Source organism: Haliotis cracherodii, unplaced genomic scaffold (assembly GCF_022045235.1).
Source record: "Haliotis cracherodii isolate W230 unplaced genomic scaffold, xgHalCrac1.p SCAF_5, whole genome shotgun sequence".
NCBI lineage: Eukaryota > Metazoa > Mollusca > Gastropoda > Lepetellida > Haliotidae > Haliotis > Haliotis cracherodii.
In genome coordinates this window covers 69,113,748-69,137,853 of record NW_027266308.1, presented here as the reverse complement: position 1 = coordinate 69,137,853, position 24,106 = coordinate 69,113,748, and the positions used below count along the sequence as shown (strand labels likewise).

The 24,106-nt window shown below is 45.4% G+C and overlaps 2 protein-coding genes across 2 annotated transcripts; one reads left to right on the top strand and one right to left on the bottom strand.

Annotated features, from left to right (window-relative positions):
• Window positions 1-4,462: 4,462 nt before the first annotated feature.
• LOC139441970 (uncharacterized) lies at window positions 4,463-20,676 on the bottom strand. Its single transcript, XM_071222715.1, has 3 exons — window positions 20,279-20,676; window positions 9,103-9,249; window positions 4,463-6,263 (listed from the first exon to the last, which is right to left on the bottom strand). The coding sequence occupies exons 1-3, from the start codon at window positions 20,502-20,504 to the stop codon at window positions 6,115-6,117; spliced, it is 522 nt and encodes a 173-aa protein (XP_071078816.1). The 5' UTR covers window positions 20,505-20,676; the 3' UTR covers window positions 4,463-6,114.
• Window positions 20,677-21,294: 618 nt separating this feature from the next.
• Window positions 21,295-24,091, top strand: LOC139443873 (collagen alpha-1(III) chain-like). The gene is made up of 2 exons (XM_071224765.1): window positions 21,295-23,483; window positions 24,082-24,091. The coding sequence occupies exons 1-2, from the start codon at window positions 21,295-21,297 to the stop codon at window positions 24,089-24,091; spliced, it is 2,199 nt and encodes a 732-aa protein (XP_071080866.1).
• The last annotated feature ends 15 nt before the right edge of the window (window positions 24,092-24,106 follow it).

Sequence of the window (24,106 nt, the reverse complement as noted above, 5' to 3'; positions counted from 1 at the left end):
AATCTTTATTTCAACAGTCTTGTCGTTTCACATGCATTGAATAGATACGATACAACACCAGCTTTGTCAATCACTGACACACGTGTTAGCCTCCGCTAGTGTGCTTGCTATAGCAATACACAAGGCTGTGCTGGTTTTCTCCTTCTGGCAGCCATTTTGTATCATACCTAAGGTTGCATTTTATGCGTTCTATTTCCTTGATCCTGTGCTAGCCTCGCTTGACTAACGAAGGCATCGTTAGAAATTGGCACTAGTCCTATAGTCCTTGCCAAACTGCCCAAGGACTAGTAGAAATTTGCCATTTCTACGGGTTTTGCTTACAAGTTATCATTTTAAGGCCTAGTGGGCTAAAAATGTTAGTTACTACCGCTGCTTAGGTCACTCAGGTCACCCAGACCATGACCATGTTGTTGTTGTCGTTGTTTTTGTTGTGGGTCCTCCAAGGGTTCTCACAATTGCAAGACACGTTGGGTGGTGGTCACTCAACAGCACCGGTACAGGAGGTCATCTGCATCTGCCTTTCAGGGGAGGCTGGCCTGGCTGGTTGATTGCGGTTGTAGCCATAGGGGCTGGACGTTTCTCGGCCGTGTTAGGACAGTCCATACTGCGATGAACACCTGGTGTCATCTCTGATATTTAGTGATCTATTCATATACGTTTCACTACTATTTTGCCTTACTAATGCCAATGGATAATCGAGACTGGTTATTTTCAGTCATTAACGTTAATGACTATGGAAATGCTTTTGTCGCTTTTATATAATTGAAAAATGAAAGTGAGTCAGCTATAGACACCTCGTCAAAGTATTGCACCGCCAAATTTGAAGTGTAATTGTGAGTTCATTCTTCAATGTAGAGATTTTCGAATTGTAATCTGTGCGTAGACACATCATCTGCCTGTAGAATGGTGGTCATCTTAACTGTCCAACCTTGTGGCTGAGTTTATACGAACCGTATGCAGACCTAAGGGGTCTCTATAGAAAAATTCATGTTTGATGACAGAAGATACGGCAATACTGCTGTTAATTTTGAATGAAAGTTCTATCAATTTGACAGTCCTTGGAAGGATTGTAACTGAAATGCCTAAGCGTACTATCCTAGAAAGTCAAAGCTACATACAACAGTGTTCCTAAGCGCCATCAGGCGTCGACTGAAGGCAGCAGGAGTAAGGGCCAGAAGACCAATAAGACGTTCAATCCTCTCACGCCAACACATACGGGACCGTTAAGCCTGGTGTCAGGCTCCAGAACACTGGGACTTGATGTAATTGAGGAGGATTCAGCGGTCTGACGCGAGTCGGTTCATATTGCACCACACTGATGGTAGGACTCGTGTCAGGCAGAAGGGGAACATCTTATCATCAGCGCAACATCCAGGAAATAGTGCATGTTGCACCTTTGATTGTAAACTTGATTTGATCACAGTTCAGGGGACATTAAATGAACAAAGGTACAAAGATAACACATTGGACGGTTTTGTTGTGCCTCACCATTTTAACAGAAAACCATGCACTTGCCATACGTCCCGTCTTCATGGACGACAATGCCCGACCCACCCAGCACGAGCTGTCACTGGCTATCTCCAGAACAACGCCATTAGACCTTCTCAAAGCCCAGACCTGAATGCAATCTAGCATCCATGGGATCAGCGTAGAGCCAGGTAGAGCCTCGATTATTTACAGACGACCGTCATACAGCTGGGATATTGCTAAAACATTTTATTCCATAAAGAATGTCGGCAGTCAGGCAAGCATTTCGTATACACAGTAGACAATCATAGGTAGCTGGGTGACGCCAGTTATGGGTGTAGACGACATATGCATGTTCCAGTGTATGCGTCAGCTTCATGTAAAAGAGAAATCCAGAAGTGTAACAGGTGTCAGACAGGTCCACGTGGTGAAACTCATGATCACGGGTGTGACCTGCTACCCGCTGCTGGAGATTTTCAAAGAACAGATCCGACCACACAATTCCAAAACATGTCAGTATGCAAAATTAAAATACAGCTATGACGTCACTCTATTGTTTTAACTGCAGATTATCTGTAACGATTTGACACTTTACTGACACATTGCAAATTTTGGTTCATGCATAAATCTAAGCACGTGCATTGTTACAAATGTACCGACTACAACGATCAGTTCGCCCAAATTGCACGTGCAGTACGAATATACGGGCCAGTTCAAATACAGCACGATATCAAAGCACGAAGTTAAAGATTCTCACGTTTATTAAATGTATTGCTTGCAATTTCCGTGCAGCATATTTGTGTTAATTTATTGATGTAGTTTAACTTTCAGTCTGTATTTTAATCTGATTACGCAGTATTTTGTCACTTTTCAGATAACGGACGCGTAACTTTACATTGGTAACAGCTTGATGCACTGTCTCGCACATGTTTGTAACGAATGTCCAGTGACATGTACACAGTGTATAACATTCCCCAAACTTTACGTCAGACGACCGGACCCGCAATATTACAAAGTTACCAGACCAGATAAAATGTTGCCAGTCCAGAATTCTCTTGGTAAACAAACAACAGTAACAAAAGGGTAAACATAAGAATAGCACTCAGAAAATAACAATAAACTGGTGAGTTGTCAACTTAGTAGCTTTAACTCCCGACCATCAGGCGTGCAACTTTTAAAAACTGACCGTCCGCCAGCAAAATAGACTGTCTCGGGCTGTCGGGCAGGCGGGTATTTTAAACGCTGATGTACCTATCGTTAGCACAACACTCCTGGCAGCAGACTTCAGACTGGATTCTCCTGGCAGCAGACTTCAGACTGGATTCTACATAAACCAGCGCGTATGACACATTACTCAACGTGCCTTGCACATGTGCCGGATATCACATCATGAGAGAGCGAGACTGACGTATTTACCGTCAGAACGGAATCCATAGGCTTTGACTTTACTTGCTTGTTAAGCGATGAATATTGCGCGAAGCTATGCGGAGTTATGTCCCCTTGACTGTACTTGGGCTGGACGGCGTCTCTCCAAGAGTGAGCTCAAACACGTGTTTGGAGACACCGCAGCCACCTGTGTGTGTGCTGCAGCTGTTTTTGTTGCACAGCGTCTACTTGTCTGCTCAACACATGGTTTGCAAACTGATTCCCAATTTTGGTTTATAATATCATGTCCATGTTTAATCTGATAATGCGAAGTTGTTTTGAGACTGACAAGTTTAGTATAAAAAAGGTAAATCTGTGACTCTCTTGTGTGAAAATTGAATGACATTCACGCTGTTTTCTCCGTAAAAGTGTAGATCGCAAATCATCCCTTCTCTTCGTTTCGTGTATCGAGAACAAGGTACACTCAACTGCCCAGTGAAGTTTCTATACCCGCAGAGATTACATTGCAGAATAGCACCCCAGTACCCCTCGTTTGTCTCCCCGTGGAGATTCCATCGCAGAACAGATCCAAAACTGGTTGGTTTATATACCACGTGGGATCAGCTCTCCTGTATTGCTGGTGGGTTTATATACCACGTGGGATCAGCTCTCTTGTATTGCTGGTAGGTTTATATACCACGTGTGATCAACTCTCCTGTATTGCTGGTGGGTTTATATGCCACGTGTGATCAGCTCTCCTGTATTGCTGGTGGGTTTATATGCCACGTGTGATCAGCTCTCCTGTATTGCTGGTAGGTTTATATGCCACGTGTGATCAGCTCTCTTGTATTGGTGGTGGGTTTATATGCCACGTGTGATCAGCTCTCCTGTATTGCTGGTGGGTTTATATGCCACGTGTGATCAGCTCTCTTGTATTGGTGGTGGGTTTATATACCACGTGTGATCAGCTCTCTTGTATTGGTGGTGGGTTTATATACCACGTGTGATCAGCTCTCTTGTATTGGTGGTGGGTTTATATACCACGTGTGATCAGCTCTCTTGTATTGGTGGTGGGTTTATATACCACGTGGATTCTGGTGCATTATTTTGCTCATGTCAGCACTCTGCGACTGATGTTTCTTGAGATTAAGATTTTAAAACTTTTGTAAACTTTGATTATGGGATTGTAATGTTTTTAGAGGGCTTTTTAGGCCTTGTAGTTCCAGAGGAGATGTCGGAAATCCAATAACACAAGAAAAATGGGGGTACGTGAAAGTCAATAGTCGTAGTTAAGTGAAAAATATCAATATATCAACAAAAAAACACGTCACAACTCATACCACGCATTTGCTGAATATCCAATGTCATTATGAGATATGCAGAAACGGCAGAGTATTGAGCAAAAATGACATTTTCAATATGGCCGCCATGGGAGCCATGTTAGTTGGATCGGAATTCTGTGAGCACTTTTGTCGACACCATAACTGGCACGATTCATACAAGTTTAATTCCCGTAGGCCTTGTAGTTTCAAAGGAAACTGTAACAGTAAACGAAGGGCAGACGACGGACGACAGACAACTCGCCAAGTACACTTGACTTTCAGTAGGAAGAGCACAAAACCAACACTGCTTACCATTACAAAAGACATTTATTCAACTCACAAAGTTAGGACAACAGTTGCTTTCAATTAACACACATCTAAATAATTATGGCAAGGTGTGAGACTGACAGATACAAGTGCCGACTTCCGGTTGTACATCAGTGTTGACTGACTACATGTAGTACACTATGACAAGCGCTACAACCGAGATCACAAGAACAGAAACCCCCGTGGTCTAGGGGAAGAACGTATAACAAGCTGTAAATGTATAGAAGAACAAAAATCATTGCAAAGTATACAAGCAGATCCAATATAACGGAAGAAAACTTACATCTTTATATAACGATACAAAATACAAACTGTTATCAAGATGAACGTGTGAAAATGTGAACATAATCTTAACACAGAAGTATAGGGATCTCATCAGGTGTTACAGCTGGAAACACATCTAGAGTTGCCACATTATTATGCTTACGACAGACACGGAAGATTACCATACTTAATCAAATAGTTTGTGTATTCCGAATCTCATTCCGTTTTATTCATAAGACAGACACGTGCGTTTAACGCCGCTGTGAACAGTATTCCAGTTATATTACGGCGTGTCAGCTTAACGGGGGAGGAAAACCCGAAGTGATGTATGTCCCTGACGTTTACCACTTTGGTGAAATCCACGAGCACGGGTATGGTGCTGACAAGCCGGGAAACAATCGGGGGCGAACTTGATTCGAACCAACGATCATAGGTTTCTGGCGTGCCCAAGGGAGGCAACTCTGTGGTGCATTCGACGACTTGGCCCGCCGTGCCACCCGTCAGACACATGAATTTGGAATTCACGTTGAATTGTCAATGCATGCCTGACCAATCAATAATTCATGAGGATTAAATATCCATTTTATTTTATTTAGATTTATCGAAACGAATGCAAATCTACATGATAATGTGTGCGCTTTTTAGAATCTTCAAAAATATGACAGAGTATGTTATAAAGAAGCCATGATGGTATTTTAATATTAAAGCACAAAATACAAAAGAAGGCATGATACGGTTAGCCACACAGCTTGAATAAATGATGCTCGATATATTTCCCAGAAACACAAGTTTCGTTTTAATATTCAGCAATCCATTTTTTAGCATTACCCTCTGGCCTAACCCGACCCGACTGTTCTTGGCCCTGCTCAGGCAATCCCAAACCTGATGATTTAGGTATGTGTCGTGGGAAGAAAAACATCTTCAAACAAACGACTCATTTACCTAGGGCGCGTGACCAATGGAAGACTCGACCTGAATTTCCGACCAAGTGAAGCAATATGTTTCCCTTCACGGTCATGTGTTCCTGATGTACGTGAGATAAAACAGTTCAATTTGCTACCCGCGTCCACCTATAACATTATTTCAATTAACAAAAATGAGTATTTTCACTTCATTTCTTTGGATACAAAATACATATTAAAAGTTACCTACAAAGACAAAATTCAATAGAAAAGCAGAAAAAAGTATAAATATAGTAAAATAGTTTTTGACAATACGGAAGAAGGTTATAAGAGCACTTTCCTCTCCTTGCTTGAGTGTAAACGTCAAAGCAAATCACATGAGCGAACAAACAACCAACAGTCCCGTGCAGAACCGCCACCGCATGTCCTCGAGCTCTGATTGGTTAAAAGTCTATCACGTGACGGAACTACCGGCAAGTCAACTGTAGGATGCCCATGATTCCACCTACGAACATGAAGATGGCGCCGACTATGGCGAAGCCCATGGACCAGCCCACGTGGTAACTGTAACCAAGCTTGATGGCGAACACGGCAATACCCACCACGATGAAGAACACTGAAACAAAAAGGAAGAACAGTTTTACATTTGCCATAGAGAGCTAACATGGCCGCAACTCGACCTAGACCGACAAAACTGGGTGTGGATTAACATAGACTAGAAATAAAGTTCAGACGATGTGCTTTATGTAATGAGTAACACTTACGTCCGTGACTAGTTTAGTTAAAGAGACAAAAAGGCAGAAAATGGCATGCTGGGATAATATTTGGTCAGGAAATATTTCTATAATTGGAATCATTAGGCCCCCCCTCCATCAATCGATATTATCTAGTGAGGGTTGTTTTGTATCGCCACAGACGGTGTCGGTATCAAGCATTGATTGTTTTCAGCGTTCAGCGTCTCAAGAGATAAATGCTGACGCAGGAATCACAAATTTGCATCATAAACTTCTGATATTTTCATAAGAGGTCAGCTGGTTCTCATGCGTCATGAAGAGATCAGTGCCGCTTCTAAATAACAACGCGGAGGACGTCAAACCTGACAATCTGTCTACGTGAATATAAATACACATACGCGGCTTGTCTAAAAGATAGGGTTATTGGACCCGACACGTTAATTAAGGACCATTCAATTTTGAACATATTATAAACTACGTCAGCAAAAACATAACACATTCCGTGATAGAGAAAACAATCGATTTCGAAAATGCTTTTTAAGGGATATTACGAGTTTAACGTCTAAGTCTCACAACATATGAAAGGGGTATAATTCATTAATGTCGTATCTATCTACTACTTCACTTAGTACGCTGACTTCGAGTGTCTATCTACTACTTCACTTAGCACGCTGACGTCGAGCGTCTATCTACTACTTCACTTAGCACGCTGACGTCGTATCTATCTACTACTTCGCTTAGCACGCTGACATCGAGTATCTATCTACTACTTCACTTAGCACGCTGACGTCGAGTATCTATCTACTACTTCACTTAGCACGCTGACGTCGAGTATCTATCTACTAATTCACTTAGCACGCTGACGTCGAGTATCTATCTAGTTCTTCACTTAGCAAGCTGACGTCGAGTGTCTATCCAGACTGCTACATGCAGCCCGCTGACGTCGAGCGTCTATCCAGACTGCTACATACAGCCCGTTGACGTCAAGTGTCTATCCAGACTGCAACATACAGCCCACTGACGTCGAGTGTCTATCCAGACTGCTAAATACAGCCCGTTGACGTCGAGGGTCTATCAAGACTGCTACATGCAGCCCGCTGACGTCGAGGGTCTATCCTGACTGCTAAATACAGCCCGCTGACGTCGAATGTCTATCCAGACTGCTACATGCAGCCAGTTGACTGCTACATACAGCCCGCTGACGTCGAGTGTCTATCCAGACTGCTACATACAGCCCGCTGACGTCGAATGTCTATCCAGACTGCTACATACAGCCCGCTGACGTCGAGGTCTATCCAGACTGCTACATACAGCCAGTTGACGTCGAGTGTCTATCCAGACTGATACATGCAGCCCGCTGACGTCGAGGGTCTATCCTGACTGATACATGCAGCCCGCTGACGTCGAGGGTCTATCCTGACTGATACATGCAGCCAACTGACGTCGAGTGTCTATCCAGACTGCTACATTCAGCCCCTTGACGTCGAGTGTCTATCCAGACTGCTACATACAGCCAGTTGACGTCAAGTGTCTATCCAGACTGCTAAATACAGCCCGTTGAATGTCGAGTGTCTATCCAGACTGCAACATACAGCCCGCTGACGTCGAGTGTCTATCCTGACTGCTACATACAGCCCGCTGACGTCGAGTGTCTATCCAGACTACTACATACAGCCCGCTGACGTCGAGGTCTATCCAGACTGCTACATACAGCCAGTTGACGTCGAGTGTCTATCCAGACTGCTACATACAGCCAGTTGACGTCGAGTGTCTATCCAGACTGATACATACAGCCAGTTGACGTCGAGTGTCTATCCAGACTAATACATACAGCCTGTTAATTATCCATATAATTAAAATAAACGAGATCATAAAGCTCGTACGTCCGGCATTGTTGACGTCATTCGAATCTTATTGTGACGTAAGGTCGGAATGACGACACATTAGAAACGATAAAGATTGTTGACAACGGGCGTGATAAGTGCTTTTTTCTGAATGGTAGCTAAAAATATTATAAGGGTACGCTATTTTCAGGGCATTATTATTGGCAGAAGTCCGAGGTCTCCCATCGAGACCGAGGGCTTCTGCAAATAATATTGTCATGAAAAAGAGCGTTTCCGTTATTATAGCTAAAATGGATGGAAATTGTTATCAAATAAAAATAAACAACAATATCGGTTTTGAAACATTTACTGCAATCAACACGAATGTCACTGACCCACTTATAACAAATATAGAAACGTCATAGAACCAGATGACCTCACTATTGAACGTGACGTCACCTATCCCTACCCTATGACGTCACCTAACAACATGCGTGATAATGGCCCGTCGTCAGGCAATATTAGCGCATTATCAACTTACAGTGGCCCAATGATTTCTCATAACATGCGGGCGGGTTTAATTATAATTCTATCCATTTAAGCTATGATAAGAAACAATGGGAAATAAAGAAAGTATTACACACGCATTTGTGTCATACTGATATTACGAAACTCGTGCAAGAACTTATGTGTTACCCTCGCCATCGCTCGGAATGACATTCGTTTCGTGAAATTAAATGGCTACATACAATCTGTTGACGTCCATCTCAGTGTTTGATCCACCGACACATGCAGTGCGACTAAAACAATTCACTCACTCACTCACTCACTCACTCACGCACGCACGCACGCACGCACGCACGAACTCACTCACTCACTCACACGTTACAAGACTGACCTGCAGCGAAGACACAGACGACGAAGGCGATGAGGGAGTTCCTGCGTCTACAGCTGTCCACGAGCAGGTACAGCAGCAGCACCAGAAGGGACACCAGGGCGAAGATGAGGCCAATACACTCCAGGGCCTGGGTCGCTCGTACGTGTTCTGAACAAGGAAAATACAGGAGTCAATAGGGTGCTCCCCCTAAATACAGGAGTCAGTAGGGTGCTCCCCCTAAATACAGGAGTCAGTAGGGTGCTTCCCCTAAATACAGTTGTCAGTAGGGTGCTCCCCCTAAATACAGGAGTCAGTAGGGTCCTTCCACTAAATACAGGAGTCAGTAGGGTCCTTCCACTAAATAAAGGAGTCAATAGGGCCCTTCCACTAAATACAGGAGTCAGTAGGGTCCTTCCACTCAATACAGGAGTCAATAGGGTGCTTCCACTAAATACAGGAGTCAGTAGGGTCCTTCCACTAAATACAGGAGTCAGTAGGGTCCTTCCACTAAATACAGGAGTCAATAGGGTGCTTCCACTAAATACAGGAGTCAGTAGGGTCCAACTGATTCTCCTTCGTAATCCCGCCAAGGAGGCGCGCATTTGTGGCACTGGACACTTAGTCTACTGTGGTAGAATGGTCAGAGCAATAACATCCCCTGACAGACAGAAACTCCTACAAGTGTTCGTGTGTTGGTGGTGCAGGATACGCTCACCTCTCCGCTAAAACCTGATACCATCACTGTTTGATTTTGATTACTAGAGATTTCTTATGATTATGGAAATGTTTTGTGTTTATTCAATCACCCCCATCTGCCCAGTGTACACGTAACCAACACTCATCAATACAGTGTCCGCTGCGTCAAGATTCCAGATTTTATGAGAAGAGACATAATTACCATGAGCCATGTGTTTGGGATTGGTGTTCACGGGAAGGCCTTAATCGAGATTTCCAAACAGACCAGACACGCCACGAGGGCTATTGTATCGATTCCCCTCCACGGGGCGATGTGTCCGAACTCACGGCCCTGGTGGTCATCAGGGTGGGGACCGGATGTTTAGTGGGAAGTGGTGGGGGGAGGACTGGATGTTTAGTGGGAAGTGGTGGGGTGGGGACTGGATGTTTAGTGGGAAGTGGTGTGGAGGGATCCGGATGTTTAGTGAGAAGTGGTGGGGTGAGGACTGGATGTTTAGTGGGAAGTGGTGGGGTGAGGACTGGATGTTTAGTGGGAAGTGGTGGGGTGGGGACTGGATGTTTAGTGGGAAGTGGTGGGGTGAGGACTGGATGTTTAGTGGGAAGTGGTGGGGTGAGGACTGGATGTTTAGTGGGAAGTGGTGGGGTGGGGACTGGATGTTTAGTGGGAAGTGGTGGGGTGAGGACTGGATGTTTAGTGGGAAGTGGTGGGGTGAAGACTGGATGTTTAGTGAGAAGTGGTGGGGTGAGGACTGGCTGTTTAGTGGGAAGTGGTGGGGTGAGGACTGGATGTTTAGTGGGAAGTGGTGTGGAGGGATCCGGATGTTTAGTGGGAAGTGGTGTGGAGGGATCCGGATGTTTAGTGGGAAGTGGTGGGGTGAGGACTGGATGTTTAGTGGGAAGTGGTGGTGTGTGGACTGGATGTTTAGTGGGAAGTGGTGGTGTGAGGACTGGATGTTTAGTGGGAAGTGGTGGTGTGTGGACTGGATGTTTAGTGAGAAGTGGTGGGGTGAGGACTGGCTGTTTAGTGGGAAGTGGTGGGGTGAGGACTGGATGTTTAGTGGGAAGTGGTGTGGAGGGATCCGGATGTTTAGTGGGAAGTGGTGTGGAGGGATCCGGATGTTTAGTGGGAAGTGGTGGGGTGAGGACTGGATGTTTAGTGGGAAGTGGTGGGGTGGGGACTGGATGTTTAGTGGGAAGTGGTGGTGTGTGGACTGGATGTTTAGTGGGAAGTGGTGGTGTGTGGACTGGATGTTTAGTGGGAAGTGGTGGGGTGAGGACTGGATGTTTAGTGGGAAGTGTTCGAGTGGTGATTGGGTGTTTAGTTAGAAGCGATAGTGCGGGGATTGCAGGTTTAGTTAGAAGTGACGGGGTAGGGACTGTTTAGTGAGAAGCCCCTCTGAAAATATATAATACTGATGGAACCAATTAATTTCATCTATAGTTTAAAAGAGCCCTAGTGAGATGGTAGATTCAGAACCTAAACCTGAGGAAAATCTAGACTTGCTTCAACAGAAAGGGCTTGGCGGAAGGGAAAATAATATGGTTCAGGGCCTGTGAGACAGTCTACGCCTGCTCAGGGCGGTGTTAAAGTGAAGACACTTCGCACACTGACTTGACTTGAATGTTAGTAAGGCACCAGATTGGATTTGAAGTGTGTTAAACTCGCGAGAACACAGAAACGTAGACTTGCACAAGTCTTTAAGGCAATAATTATTAGTTTAAATCATATTTTCTAGATTATTGAAATAACAAGAACATTTAGTCCCTGTAAGCCCTCGAGTCTTATACTGTCCACATATCTAGACTTGCCTATGTATTAGGAACATAGAATTACTAACAGCCACAGATTATTCTTTCAGTATAGCCTTGGAGCAAGGCTAACAGAAACAGAACCGAGGGACCTTACCGGGAAGCACTGCCGACGGTGTGGTCAGGCAGGTTGGCGGAGCGGCTTTTAAAACTTACATACTCTTCTTGGTTGGTTTGTTGGTTAACGCTGCACTCAGCAATATTTCAGCTATATGACGGCGGTCTGTAAATAATCGAGTCTGGACCAGACAATCCAGTGACTGATATCATGAGCATAGATCCACGCGACTGGGATCGATGACATGCATCAACCAAGTCAGCGAGCCTGACCACCCGATCCCGTTAGTTGCCTTTTACGACGAGCATAGTCGCCTTTTAAGGCAATCATGGGTTGCTGGAGACCTATTTCCCCCGGATACACAGTTGAGCGGTGAGCGGTTTAGCGTGTTAGTCGGTATGCCAGGAAACGTAGATTAAAGTATCTGGTCATACATTCTATCTATGCCTTAAGAAACGCTCCCAAATTCGAAACTAAAATTATTTCTAAAATTTCTAGAAAAATATTTTTATAATTATACTAAGCCTGTCATGCGTTATCGGGGAGTATGACTCAGTGCCACGCCCTAGCGTGTCAGTTTGCCCGTCCAGATACGCCCATCCTGACACGCCCACCATGTAGACTTCCGACTATAGTTACAGCGGTGTTATATTACTGCTACACACGAGCAACAGAAGGACATAGGCTTGTATTATCAAGGAAGGGTGGATTCACTCCGATCTAATGACGTATATTCATCTACACCAGAGATGATATTGTTATTGTACACGGTGGTTTATAGTCCATGTACTCTAATTACTATTGTTGTGTATTTCCTCTCCATAAAATCAGTGGGCTCTTATGTAGAACAATTAGTAACAATGTGTAGCTCAAAATTATGTATTTTTTTAATACTTTAGTGAAAACAAATGGATATTGCACAATTTATACTTTGAGCATAATCTGCGGACTTTTTTCGTCTCTGGTGTTTTTAATATTATTTCCAGAAGGAAAAATAATCATCTTGTGACTAAATCAGTTCTACCATGTTTCCACAGAATGCTTGTGGAGTTACTGCATGTACTACATTCAACCCCTGGACCGCTTCCGTGGTCTAACGGATAGAGTGGAGAGCTGAACGTCGGGGGTTCGGTCCCCGGTGGCGTCATACCAGAAGACCGTCAAAAGATGGTACTTGTTGTTACCTTGTCTGGCGCTCGGCATTAAGGGGCTAAAACAAGGACTGGTCGGCTCGCAGTCAATACACTGTGTCTGGGGTGTAAATGTTAAACTGTGGCATTGTATCACGGTGGGATAGAAAACCGGCATTACCCCGGACTAGTACAAGCATGGCGCTATACAACTGCAATACTTCTGAACGCCGCGGTAAAAAACCCACTTCACCTCATCATTCATGTCTATCCATACAGGCTCAACCTGTCGTATCACTTTGATATGGTGTTCACCCCCTAGGTCATAAACAGGTCATAAACAGGTCATCCAAGGGCCTCCTAGCTCCCAACACTGCCACACGGTCAGAGACTATACTAGTACATGTACATATTAAGTAGTATCCTAACTAGCCTTGCGCCAAGGCTGTACAGAAAAGAGTCCATGGATGTGTAGTAATTCTATCCTCCTATAACAGGCAAGTCTAGATATGTGGACAGTACAAGTCTCGAGGGTCTTATAGGGACAACTTGGTCTTAAAATTTCCATAATCGAGAAATTATGATTTAACCTAATAATTATTGCCTTAGGGATCTGTGCAAGTCTATATCCTAACAGTCATTTAGCAGTGTCGTTTCCCCTGCTTGTTTGTCGATACTCAGACATACCAGAAGTGCTTTCCCATGAGTCAAAGTGTATTGTTTTAGAGGTATTGCTCTTACAGATGGAACTTGGCCAAAAGAAATCATTCGCCATTAAGTAATACACAACAACGTATCCGTTAACATAATGTTAAGATGCTGCCACAAAGGTTACGTAACATCCTCATATCGTATACAGCCACGCCCAACTCTCGCGATAGCGCTGTCAGCACTGCCTGCAGTGTCAAGGTCACATATGCAGCCGTCGACTTGCTACCCACGCCGTGCCAGCTAGCATGAAATGGTCCATAAACACCGGTAACACTACACATACATCAGCAGGTACCGGCCCGGTAGGAGAAGTCGAAATTCATCTGCCTCCTCTGTGTGTCGGCCGCAGGGAAGATGCACTGATGATCACAGCAGACCTGTCCAGGAGTTGTACATCGGCTGTTAGAGACATGCCGACTTGGCAGTTTATTTACAACATTAACGGTGCAAGGTGTAGAGAGATCGAACTTGGTAGTTCAGTTGGAACGTCGAATGCCACCGCCTCAGTGGTCCGGAGGTAGGGAGTCGCGCCGGGATCGATCCCTGGCCGCGTCATACCAAATACTTTAAGAGATGGTACTTGTTGTTACCCTGTCTGACGTTCGGCATTAAGGTGCTAAAACAAGGACTGGTCCGCTCGGAGTAAGTATTCTGTGTCTGAGTGGGGTATTCATGTTCACTGCGGCATGGTATCTCAGTGGGCTAGCACTAGAACTCTGACTAGTACAAGCAGCCACACACACACGTGCATACACGTCACTGTATAAGTGCAATAATCTTGGACGCGACGTTAAACCCCATTTCACCTCACCTCAAAACGTCGAATGCGCAGAGAACCAACTCTAACGAGGGATAAACTTGAGTTGATGTACATACTTCTGGGAAAATAGGGGACCAGTCCTGTATAGGAACAGTTCAGATAATGCTGACGTTCATTGATACCTGCAACGAATTATTCCCGGTTAAATGTACCCTACTGTCCAAGGCGGCGTTAAACCCAACTTACTCACTCACCAAACGCAAAGAATTCGCGTAAAATACACACAGAACGCATGATGCCATCTCACCACACATAACAGTGTGAGGTACAAGGGCGAGCGATGACCTGATGAAGTAGAATCAACGAGTACCATGTGTGATGTAAACCTTCTCTGTAATTTTGCATAATGAGCTATACTTGAATCCATTTTACTTGTTTAAAATGCACGTTTAGAATTATGCACTTCGCACATATATTCACTAATGTAGAACCAGGCTCAGAGCCAATGCCGTGATGTTTGTTGTTTTTTTGCCAAAATTAGCATATGCATAAATCAATGCAGGGAAATTACTGTAAATTACTGTAAATTGTATGGATTGAGCTGTTACATGTGCACAGGAGGGATCGGTTGGCGGTCGGTGTTTATTTTGGCGGTTCCCCAGTCTGCTTAACACGTCTCCATGTTGCAAGGAAAAGCACACGCTTCATGCAGCACCGGACGGCGGCGTTCCGACGTTAACTGACACTACCGTGGAGAATACACCAGCTGGTGGAGACCGAACACCAGAACACCAAGGGAAGGACCCTCAATAGACGGCAAGACCGACGGTGGGACCCTCAATAGACAGAAGGACCGACGATGGGATCCTCAATAGACAGAAGGACCGACGGTGGGATTCTCAATAGACGGCAGGTCCGACGGTGGGACCCTCAGTAAAAGCAGGACCGACGATGGGATCCACAATAGACGGTGGGACCCTCAATTGACAGAAGGCCGACGATGGGCCCCTCAATAGACAGAAGGACCGACGTTGGGATCCTCAATAGACGGCAGGACCGACGGTGGGATCCTCAATAGAGGACAGGACCGACGGTGGGATCTCAATAGACGACGGGACTTCATCTATGTTGCTAACCCCTTCCCTCTTGTGGGGTTCCCAGAATAGGTCCCAAGGACGCTTTTGGTTGTTCCTGCCCTTTGAGATCCGGGTAAGAATAGGTCCCTAGGACGCTTTTGGTTGTCCCCGCCCTTTGAGATCCGGGTTGGAATAGGTCCCTAGGACGCTTTTGGTTGTCCCCGCCCTTTGAGATCCGGGTTAGAATAGGTCCCTAGGACGCTTTCGGTTGTCCCCTTTTTGGGATATGGGTTAGAATAGGTCCTCAGTCATAGCTACCACTGTTTTGTCTAGCTCGATTATGTACAGGCCGTGTCTTATCTGGAATATTGATGAACCTATGGATACACTACACAAGATGGCCAAGAATCAATGTGTTTGATGAGAGAGCTGAATCATATCAAGTTGAGCGATACCAGAGGGTCTGTTCATGGCGGCAAGACAACTCAGGCACGCCATCCTCGTGCAGATATACATCATATCTAACCCCGAGTCTTCAGACCGGAATGTAAATGTTATTGTCGTGACTGGCTTGAGCAGGTCGATCACTACTCTCATCAGCCTCATCCATATTCATATCCCCGTCTTCATTCAATGAGCTCATGCAATGTCAAGCTACAAGATGGGAGGTTAAAGCGTTCGCTCGTCACGACGAAGGCCCGGGTTCGATTCCCCACATGGGTACAATGTGCCTCTTTGTGGTGAAGTCAGGATAACAATACAACGTACCAATACAACATATTATGTCATGACCTTGGATTATCTACAAAAGTATTTCATATTTGTTTGAAGTTGTAGACGTGATAGCAGGTCATGTCTGTGTTAATTATTTGAAAAAACGTAGGCTAAATGTTTCTATGATTGTAAGGCTTTCAACAACAAAATTTGTTTAGGAAGGAGAACTAAACAGGGTGTGCCTTACACCTGAATATTTACTACAAGACATCAGATAGTGTTATTCATCTTCACTGAGCAGTGATGATCACAGTGGCGTTCGTTCAAAGGTGAAGGTGGCCTTGTTCTTCTACCCAGTTCAGTGTTAGTCTGTGATCAATGTCTTAGCTTGTTGTAAATCAGTGTTGCGGTGTTGTAAATAAGGTTCAGTTTCAATTTCTGATTTCAATTTTCTACTCTGTTCTAAGTTTGTTTCTTGAATCTAATTTATTTGGCTTATCTTAAAGAGATGAGTGGATCATATCTGTACATTTTGATTGTAGGTCCTTGATTACTGAGGAAGAGGTTAGATCATTTTCTTTGATGACAAATTTATCTTGGAGACAAGGGAATTTTTAGTACCATCCAATTTTGTGTTTGGCCATAGCTATTTATTCATTAGTGTTCATTAGCATGTTTTAAAACAGTATTGGGAGATTGTAAAAACATGTTTGTAGAATTGAACAATCGATCTAATTACCTGAGACAGTGGGGGAAACATACCAAGCTCCTCCCTGCATGCCCCGTTATGTGTTTGTTGAGAGACTCCAGGGACCTGTTCGCAACATTTTGTTTGTAATATTTCCGGAGCAAAAGTATCTATATACCTGAGCTGAACCGAGTCAATTCCCCGTACCTCACAGTTATATAGGACAACAGGTTCAATAAATGCCTTGAACATTTTGAGATAGACATTTGGGTCTAAATCTCTAAACAGGCTAAAAGAGGACACATAGTATGCTCTTTGGACAATTTTGTACAAGATATTCAACTCAATGTTTAAATTTATAATTTTAATGAAATACAACACCCAAGTAAGTGTATCTGTCTGAAACATTAATATCTTGCCCTGCCACGGACCATTTGAAAATTGGATTTTGACTGTCTGTGCCAAACGTAACTACAGCAGTTTTTTCGATAGCGGTGCTGAGTTTATTGTCTACGCAGTATTTTGAGAAGCTGACGAATCGGAGACAAGAACCCAATCATCAGCAAATAGTAGATGACGTGTTGAAGCAATCCAGAGTAAGGCTATCGTTTGTTATTCACAGCTGTTATGATGTAGAGTTAATGAACAGTTAATGTCGTTTTGTAATTGTCCAATGCTGCGCTAATAACCCTGAAAGTAGTTCCCTATTTGACTGTTTCTTCTGTCCTTGCCCAGCTCTGAGTTGTGCCCATCAATGCTTTGACCCAATTTGTGGACCGGTGCGATACGCGTCAGTGATATGTATCCATGGATGAGCCAGTCAGTAATATGAATGGAAGACACACAAAGCCACCAACCCCACTATATCAGAGGCTGTGCTCTACATGTTCAACCATTGGTGATGAAAAACACTACATACTTCACTGTACCAAACACACTCAAGAAAAAAATATACTCTTTGGGAAATTATCCACACAAAATGTATATGTCCACAGTCATGAAAACAAATTATATCACTACTTCCTCTCAAATAATGAAGCCATCAATAGCAATTGCATTTGTTTCCATGTCTATCATTTCAAGCAATAAATACCTCTTGACTGTTGACATTTTATGTATAACATCATCAAATATTTAATATAGATTGTTTTTTTGTGTCTACAGGAATGTATGTATATCGGTATTTATGTACTTATTATGCCTCAAAGTGAGACTGACCAATCAGATAGCAGAACCATTGACCCCCACGTGAGCCCATATACCGTCAATACAAATCCAAGATGGTTGATACTGACCTAATTTGAGACCGTATACCGTCAGTAACAGCCATCTTGGATTTTCCAAAACCCACTTCACATATTTCACATGGAACTTCTGGTACCAAAATTCGTTATTTGGCACTGTTTTGTATTTTACTATCATTAATTGTGTTGTGCAAGGACATTATTCTGATTTTTAGATCACGTTCGTGACTTTACTGATAAAGATTATAGTCAAAATTTTCCACAAGGTTTGGCCGCTCGGGTTTGATGAGCGGTCTCCTTTTGTCGTCAGTGATGTTGTAAGTGTCATATTTTAATTTTGAAAATGTGCGATATGGATACCAGAGAGTGTAAACTTATCGGCATAATAAATTCGTTATGGTGCCTTTGGTTGCTGTATGCGGTGTCATATTAGGTTAGCTGAAAAATATTGGGCTTCCGACTCGCCCAGTACTTTTCTGCTAACCTTATATGACACCGTATACGGCAACTATGATATCATGATATTTTGTCATTTAAAAAAAAATTGCATCTGTTTCGTAATAGAATGTTTCTGCAATAAGTATTATCTAGCTTATCTTAGACATGAGTGGGTGAGTGATATAAATGTTGGCATGAGTGAGTGAGTGATATGTATGTAGGGATGAGTGAGTGAGTGAGTGAGTGAGTGAGTGATATGTATGTAGGGATGAGTGAGTGAGTGATATGAATGTAAGCATGAGTTAGTAGGCCGCCTCCCACAGGACCATATAGCTAATAATAATATGAAGAAGAAGAAACAAACTTTGGCCTCGTCTGCGTGTGTGTTTGTTATTATTTGTAGTTACATGGTCCTGTTGGCCGCCTGACATTACATGCAGAGCTCGGCCAATGTGCCGGAGAAGGCTTCCCGCACGGTCAGCCTGGGGTGCATTTCTCGGCTGGTCAAACAATTAATGACAGGTTGACCAGGCAGTGACCACCGAACCCGAGCACAGATGTCGGCTAGGCACTGTTCGTTTCAATTAAATAAATTGTCTCAATGCATAGTCACGTTTCCGCAGCGCAAAGACAGTCGCAAGACAGTTCCCATGCGAAAGGAGACATCGCTGTGCCTCACGCCCGGCACCCGCATCCGCACCCCTCAACTGCAACCCGACCCCTACACCCCACCCCTCAAATGCAACCCGACCCCTACACCCCCACCCCTCAACTGCAACCCGACTCCTACACCCCCACCCCTCAACTGCAACCCGACCCCTACACCCCCACCCCTCAACTGCAACCCGACTCCTACACCCCACCCTTCAGCTGCAACCCGACTCCTACATCCCACCCCTCAACTGCAACCCGACCCCTACACCCCCACCCCTCAACTGCAACCCGATCCCTACACCCCCACCCCTCAACTGCAACCCGACTCCTACATCCCCACCCCTCAACTGCAACCCGACTCCTACACCCCACCCTTCAGCTGCAACCCGACTCCTACATCCCACCCTTCAGCTGCAACCCGACTCCTACACCCCACCCTTCAGCTGCAACCCGACTCCTACACCCCACCCCTCCACTGGAACCCGACTCCTAAACCCCACCCCTCAACTGCAACCCGACTCCTACATCCCCACCCCTCAACTGCAACCCGACTCCTACACCCCACCCTTCAGCTGCAACCCGACTCCTACATCCCACCCTTCAGCTGCAACCCGACTCCTACACCCCCACCCCTCAACTGCAACCCGACTCCTACACCCCACCCCTCCACTGGAACCCGACTCCTAAACCCCACCCCTCAACTGCAACCCAACTCCTACACCCCCACCCCTCAACTGCAACCCGACTCCTACACCCCACCCCTCCACTCGGTGCTACGTGAACGCGGCAACCCCCACCGCCTGTGTATAAGGACTGAGACGGCGGCACAGCCGTATCGGATGACGTGGAATCCAGGCAGCCGAGAGCGGAAGATGGGGGGAAGGGGGATGGGGATGGGGGAACAGGCCTCTAATTGATAACCACTGGCGAGGAATGCCGGTTGTGGGCCGGGCGGTGTCCCTAGCGTATGAACAAGAATTCTCAGTTGGCACACTGGTCCTGAGGATAAAATTCGGATACATTGCTAGGAAAACATAAATTAAAAAGTAGATGCAATAATGTGTAAAATTGGAATTTGTAAACATCGGGACACTTCAGCATTGCATAATTGTCTACGAAACTCCGCCATCCCCATAAAAGAACGAATTGGGATATTCCAATTTGACCGAAGGAACAACTAACCAGATTTTAGTTGGAAAAGTTAAAAAGAATGACCCACCGTAATCATTGCGTCCGAAGTAAGTCCAGGCACCATAGGACAAATAGGTGCAGAAGGAAGTCCCGCAACTGTACACTTTCCATACTCCGCGGGCTTCCCATCTGTTGTAGGCGCTAGAGACCATCCACGACACCGTGGAGAAGCCGATCACAAACAACAGTGTGCCTACCAACATGCACACCAAGGCAATCTTCATATACATCGATGCAGCCATGATATTCGCCATCTTGCTAGAATTAAGCTGACAGTGGAGTAGAGAGAGAGAGATCCCGCCCTAACTACTTCAACGAAGCTGACTGACTAACTTAGCTAGCGGCGAATGTGTCGGCCCACCGGTAGCAGGACTCTTCCAGAGTTTACTATTTTTACCGGAATTGCGCGAGTTGCCATAGCAACCTGTGAAGATGAGTTTCAATGTATGGCCTGTGGTACGATCAGCAGAGTGCAGCTGCCAAGGTTGAATTGTAACGAAACACCCCCTCCCCCTCCCTATCTCTCAACCCACCCCCTCCTGAATCATTTACGTCCCCATAACTTCCCCGGACGTTGACACATCTGCATGGGGGTCGGTGACGGCAGAGACCAACATGTAGTCCCAGAAATAAAGTTATCTTATTTAAAAATAAATATCTACAAAATAAAAAGTAAAATCCAAATGGACCCCAGAACAATAATATATTCTAGAGCTGATGCAATCTAGACTTGCTAAATCAATCTGGACTTGGTTGGATTATGTTTTGATTTATTATTTCTGGGGTGCAGACAATGTCGCTATAATGTGCAGTAGTAACTGATGACAATCCGACAAGCAATGGCGTCTGCGTTGTGCTTCGTGAACGAACTATAACAAAAGAAGCGCTGTGGACTGCGTCAGGTTTTTACGATTAAACACATCCTTCCTTTGGTGTGGCTAAACTAGAAAATAACATATAATCAAACAAGTAACAAGGGAGCGTCAGGTGGTGCCAGTAACCCTGGAGTGTCAGGTGGTGAAAGTAACACGGGAGGGTCAGGTGATGACTAGCCCTGGAGTGTCAGGTGGTGCCAGTAACCCTGGAGTGTCAGGTGGTGACAGTAACCCTGGAGCGTCAGGTGGTGACAGTAACCCTGGAGTGTCAGGTGATGACAGTAATTCTGGAGTGTCAGGTGATGACAGTAACCCTGGAGTGTCAGGTGGTGACAGTAACACGGGAGTGTCAGGTGGTGACAGTAACACGGGAGCGTCAGGTGGTGACAGTAACCCTGGAGTGTCAGGTGGTGACAGTAACTCTGGAGTGTCAGGTGATGACAGTAACCCTGGAGTGTCAGGTGATGACAGTAACACGGGAGTGTCAGGTGGTGACAGTAACCCTGGAGCGTCAGGTGGTGACAGTAACCCTGGAGTGTCAGGTGATGACAGTAATTCTGGAGTGTCAGGTGATGACAGTAACCCTGGAGTGTCAGGTGGTGACAGTAACACGGGAGTGTCAGGTGGTGACAGTAACCCTGGAGTGTCAGGTGATGACAGTAACCCTGGAGTGTCAGGTGGTGACAGTAACCCTGGAGTGTCAGGTGATGACAGTAACACGGGAGTGTCAGGTGATGACAGTAACCCTGGAGTGTCAGGTGGTGACAGTAACCCTGGAGGGTCAGGTGGTGACAGTAACCCTGGAGGGTCAGGTGGTGACAGTAACCCTGGAGTGTCAGGTGGTGACAGTAACCCTGGAGCGTCAGTCGGTGACAGTAGCCATGGAGTGTCAGGTGATGACAGTAACCCGGGAGTGTCAGGTGGTGACAGTAGCCCTGGAGTGTCAGGTGGTGACAGTAACCCTGGAGTGTCAGGTGGTGACAGTAACCCTGGAGGGTCAGGTGGTGACAGTAACCCTGGAGCGTCAGGTGGTGACAGTAACCCTGGAGTGTCAGGTGGTGAAAGTAACACGGGAGGGTCAGGCGATGACAGTAACACGGGAGTGTCAGATGGTGACAGTAACCCTGGAGCGTCAGGTGGTGAAAGTAACACGGGAGGGTCAGGTGATGACAGTAACCCTGGAGTGTCAGGTGGTGACAGTAACCCTGGAGTGTCAGGTGGTGACAGTAACACGGGAGTGTCAGGTGATGACAGTAACCCTGGAGTGTCAGGTGGTGACAGTAACCCTGGAGTGTCAGGTGGTGACAGTAACCCTGGAGAGTCAGGTGGTGACAGTAACTCTGGAGCGTCAGGTGGTGACAGTAACCCTGGAGTGTCAGGTGATGACAGTAACCCTGGAGTGTCAGGGGATGACAGTAACCCTGGAGTGTCAGGTGATGACAGTAACACTGGAGCGTCAGGTGGTGACAGTAACCCTGGAGTGTCAGGTGATGACAGTAACCCTGGAGTGTCAGGTGATGACAGTAACTCTGGAGCGTCAGGTGGTGACAGTAACCCTGGAGTGTCAGGTGATGACAGTAACACTGGAGCGTCAGGTGGTGACAGTAACACTGGAGCGTCAGGTGGTGACAGTAACCCTGGAGCGTCAGGTGGTGACAGTAACCCTGGAGTGTCAGGTGGTGACAGTAACCCTGGAGTGTCAGGTGATGACAGTAACCCTGGAGTGTCAGGTGATGACAGTAACACTGGAGCGTCAGGTGATGACAGTAACACTGGAGCGTCAGGTGGTGACAGTAACCCTGGAGCGTCAGGTGGTGACAGTAACCCTGGAGTGTCAGGTGGTGACAGTAACCCTGGAGTGTCAGGTGATGACAGTAACCCTGGAGTGTCAGGTGATGACAGTAACCCTGGAGTGTCAGGTGATGACAGTAACACTGGAGCGTCAGGTGGTGACAGTAACCCTGGAGTGTCAGGTGATGACAGTAACCCTGGAGTGTCAGGTGATGACAGTAACTCCGGAGTGTCAGGTGATGACAGTAACCCTGGAGCGTCAGGTGGTGACAGTAACCCGGGAGTGTCAGGTGGTGACAGTAGCCCTGGAGTGTCAGGTGATGACAGTTACCCTGGAGGGTCAGGTGATGACAGTTACCCTGGAGTGTCAGGTGGTGACAGTAACCCTGGAGTGTCAGGTGGTGACAGTAACACGCGAGTACCAGGTGATGACAGTAACCCTGGAGTGTCAGGTGATGACAGTAACACGCGAGTACCAGGTGATGACAGTAACCCTGGAGTGTCAGGTGGTGACAGTAACACGCGAGTACCAGGTGATGACAGTAACCCTGGAGTGTCAGATGCTTGGTTGGTTGGTTTGTTGTTTAACGCCGCACTCAGCAATATTCCAGCTATATGGCGTCGGTCTGTAAATAATCGAGTCTTGACCAGACAATCCAGTGATTGACATCATGAGGAACAATCCACGCAATTGGGATCGATGACATGCATCAACCAAGTCAGCGAGCCTGACCACCCGATCCCGTTAGTCGCCTTTTACGACAATCATATGATCATTAATTGTTTGTCTTTGTGCGTAATATCTAATTTAGGTAGAAACTTTAATCTCAACGTTTTATGTTTTTAACATATAAAAAGAAAATGAATCTCGTCTTCAATCTTCTGGCTGGTACAGTTAGAACATCTTCAATTTTCGAAATCACTATCCTTGGTTCTACGATATTATTGACAAGGGCGTTATGGAGAGATATTCAAAATTTACAAAGAGTTCTCAACAGAGTTTTATCTTGTAATATGCGTAAATATTTTTCTGGTTGTAACAATGATTTAATACCATCATAATGCTTGAGAAATTGTGAAGAAGAAACTTGTTGGTGCCAGTTTTGCTGAAATAGGTCTAATAATCTTTGTTTAAATTTATGTAAAAATAGTTTTTCATTACCAGTGTCTTATGAGATCCATACAAAGGA